General features: G+C 34.7%; 1 protein-coding gene across 1 annotated transcript; it reads left to right on the forward strand.

Moving 5' to 3' along the window:
- Positions 1 to 127: 127 nt before the first annotated feature.
- Positions 128 to 2,326, forward strand: LOC107580162 (epidermal growth factor receptor-like; the record flags this gene model as incomplete). The annotated part of the gene is made up of 4 exons (XM_016265901.1): positions 128 to 262; positions 360 to 428; positions 1,570 to 1,688; positions 2,081 to 2,326. Coding segments are annotated over 4 exons (569 nt in total), but the record flags the coding sequence as incomplete, so codon positions are not given.
- Positions 2,327 to 2,687: the final 361 nt, after the last annotated feature.

Below are 2,687 nucleotides of genomic sequence, written 5' to 3' on the forward strand. Positions count from 1 at the left end.
TATTCATTAATTCCCATGCCCAGCTCTTGAAGTTAGATTTGGAAATTATGAATAGACCTGCATTTCAAATGTGAGGTTTGTCATATGTGAAAGCAATTTTTCAAACATTGTTGTTTTCCATTCCTAGAAATACTGAAGGGTGGAATCAAATTTGCCAGTAACAATCATTTATGTAACGTGGAGACCATCCAGTGGATTGACATTCTGAACATGAAGAGTCAGCCTAAAATCAAAGAGCCAGAACCAAACTTAGCAAGACAATGTATGTCCCTCAGGAGTCTGTTTTTTATACATATATATTAAATGGTACTAATTCATTTTGCATTTTGAATAAGAATGTTCTACTTTACCTCCCACAGGTAAGAAGTGTGATCCAAGCTGTTACAATGCTTCCTGTTGGGGCCCTGGCCCCCAAAACTGCCAAAAAAGTAAGTGGTCTTCAACTTATTAAGTGATTAAATCCATTTTTTTTTTACATTTTAAATCTTACTGAATTAGTGACAACATACTATTTAGAATCGTTTCATAAAAATATAATGAAAATAAAACATAAAAAATATTTCAACAGTTAGTGACTGGAAACAACATACTGTATACAGTACACTACTGTTCAGAAGTTTAGAACTGAAATCTCTTATGCTCACCAAGGCTGCAGTTATTTGATCAAAAATATAGTAAAAACTGTAATAATGTGATATACTATTACTACTTAAAATAACTGTTTTCTATTTCATATATTTTTAAATTGTATTTCTTCCTGTGAAATACAATTTCTTCCTGGCAAAGCTGAATTTTTAGCAGCCATTACGCAAGGCTTTAGTGTCACGTGATCCTTCAGAAATCATTCTATTGTAATAATTTGGTGCTCAAGAAACATTTTCGTATTATTATCAAAGTCAAAAACTGTTGTTCTGCTTAATATTTTTGTGTAAAACATGCTTTTTTCAGGATTATTTGATGAATGGAAAGTTCAAAAGAATAGCGTTTGTTTAATATAGAAATCTTTATACATTCTTTGATCAATTTTGATCTTTTTTTTATTAAACACCTACAATTTTGAATGGTAGTGTACTATATAGAAACATTTAAAAAATACGAAAAAATAAGAAAGAAACCTTTTAGAACATATAATATTTAGTGACTGAAAATGATTTGTGGCATTCACACTTGAAATTTTTGATCCAGTTTGATATGTAACCCTTAGTTAACATAAATCTAGGTTATCTGGGGTGTTTTGCGTTTTTTATTAATTTTTTTTCCACAATTCATATTGTTCACATACTGGCCACATTTAACCCTGTGATAGTAAAGCATAGTCCCACTGCAAAATGCACTGGAGTAACAATTTGGGATTTCTGCATTACTGTATGAGTAGTTTTTAATGTGCCTCTTAAGTTTGTTTAGTTGATCTTTGGCTCATATTTCACAACTGCTGAAAAAGCACTACTTGACCCCTGGAGGAATATTTTGAAAACTCTTCAGAGGAATATTGAATTGTTGTTGCTGTGCTCAAGTGAACGCAGATAGTACTTTTAGGATCTGTGAGGTTTCTTCTCGCTCTGTATCTAGTGACTAAGGTGATCTGTGCGGAGCAGTGTTCAGGGAGGTGTAAGGGACCCAAACCCGTTGACTGCTGTAATGAACATTGTGCTGCTGGCTGCACTGGACCAAAACCAACCGACTGCTTGGTGAGAACCACACGTATACAGATAACCATTCACTTGTTTGATCATTCATCTTTCAATACAGACTGAATGCTATAAATAGCAAGCTTAAATGCAGTTAGTGAAGTCACCTGTAACTGTAGAAGTATTGTTTAGAGATGATTATGAACTGAACTAGTTCAGGGTGAATAATGACAGCAATATGACTCAAAATGTGAGAAATTCACAGCAGCTTGAATGTGTTCAAAACTATAACACTTATACTTATTTATTTTGATTAAATAACACAAGGCATGTCTGCAGTATTACAGAGAAACATTCATTACCAATGAAGTGCAGTAAAAAAAACCTCAAGGGCAATGAAAATACTTTCAGACTAGTGCGCTCATGGGAAATGTTGTTTGTGTGTTCTGTAGGCCTGTAAGGACTTTCAGGATGAGGGGACATGTAAGGACGCATGTCCACGGCTCATGCTCTACGACCCCAACACCCACCAGCTCGCTCCCAACCCTGATGGGAAGTACAGCTTTGGGGCAACGTGCATCAAGATATGCCCACGTAAGGCCAGTCAAGATGCGATTCCTCATTTTGTCTTTCTACTTGAACACACAACCAGATTCTTATTACATCTTTTATGCGAATCCAAGCTGTTAGAAGGGTAGTTCACCTCGAAATTAAAATGTTGTCATCATTTACTCACCCTCATGTTGTTCCAAACCTTTCTTCTAATTTTCTGTTGAACACAAAATACAGATATTTTAAAGAATGTTGATAACCAAACAGTTGTTGGTAGCCAATGACTTCCATAGTATTTTTTTCCCTTTCTTTGGAAGTCAATAGCTACCAGCAACTATTTGGTTACCATCATCCTTCAAAATATGTTCTGTTGTGTTCAACAGAAGAAAGAAACTCAGTTTTGGAACAACATGAGTGTGAGTAAATAATGGCAATTTCTTTTTCATTTTGGGGTGAACTATCTCTTTAAAGGGGTCATATAATGCGATTTCAATTTTTCCTTTCTCT

This window comes from Sinocyclocheilus grahami, unplaced genomic scaffold (assembly GCF_001515645.1).
Source record: "Sinocyclocheilus grahami isolate Dianchi unplaced genomic scaffold, SAMN03320097.WGS_v1.1 scaffold25949.1, whole genome shotgun sequence".
Lineage (NCBI taxonomy): Eukaryota > Metazoa > Chordata > Actinopteri > Cypriniformes > Cyprinidae > Sinocyclocheilus > Sinocyclocheilus grahami.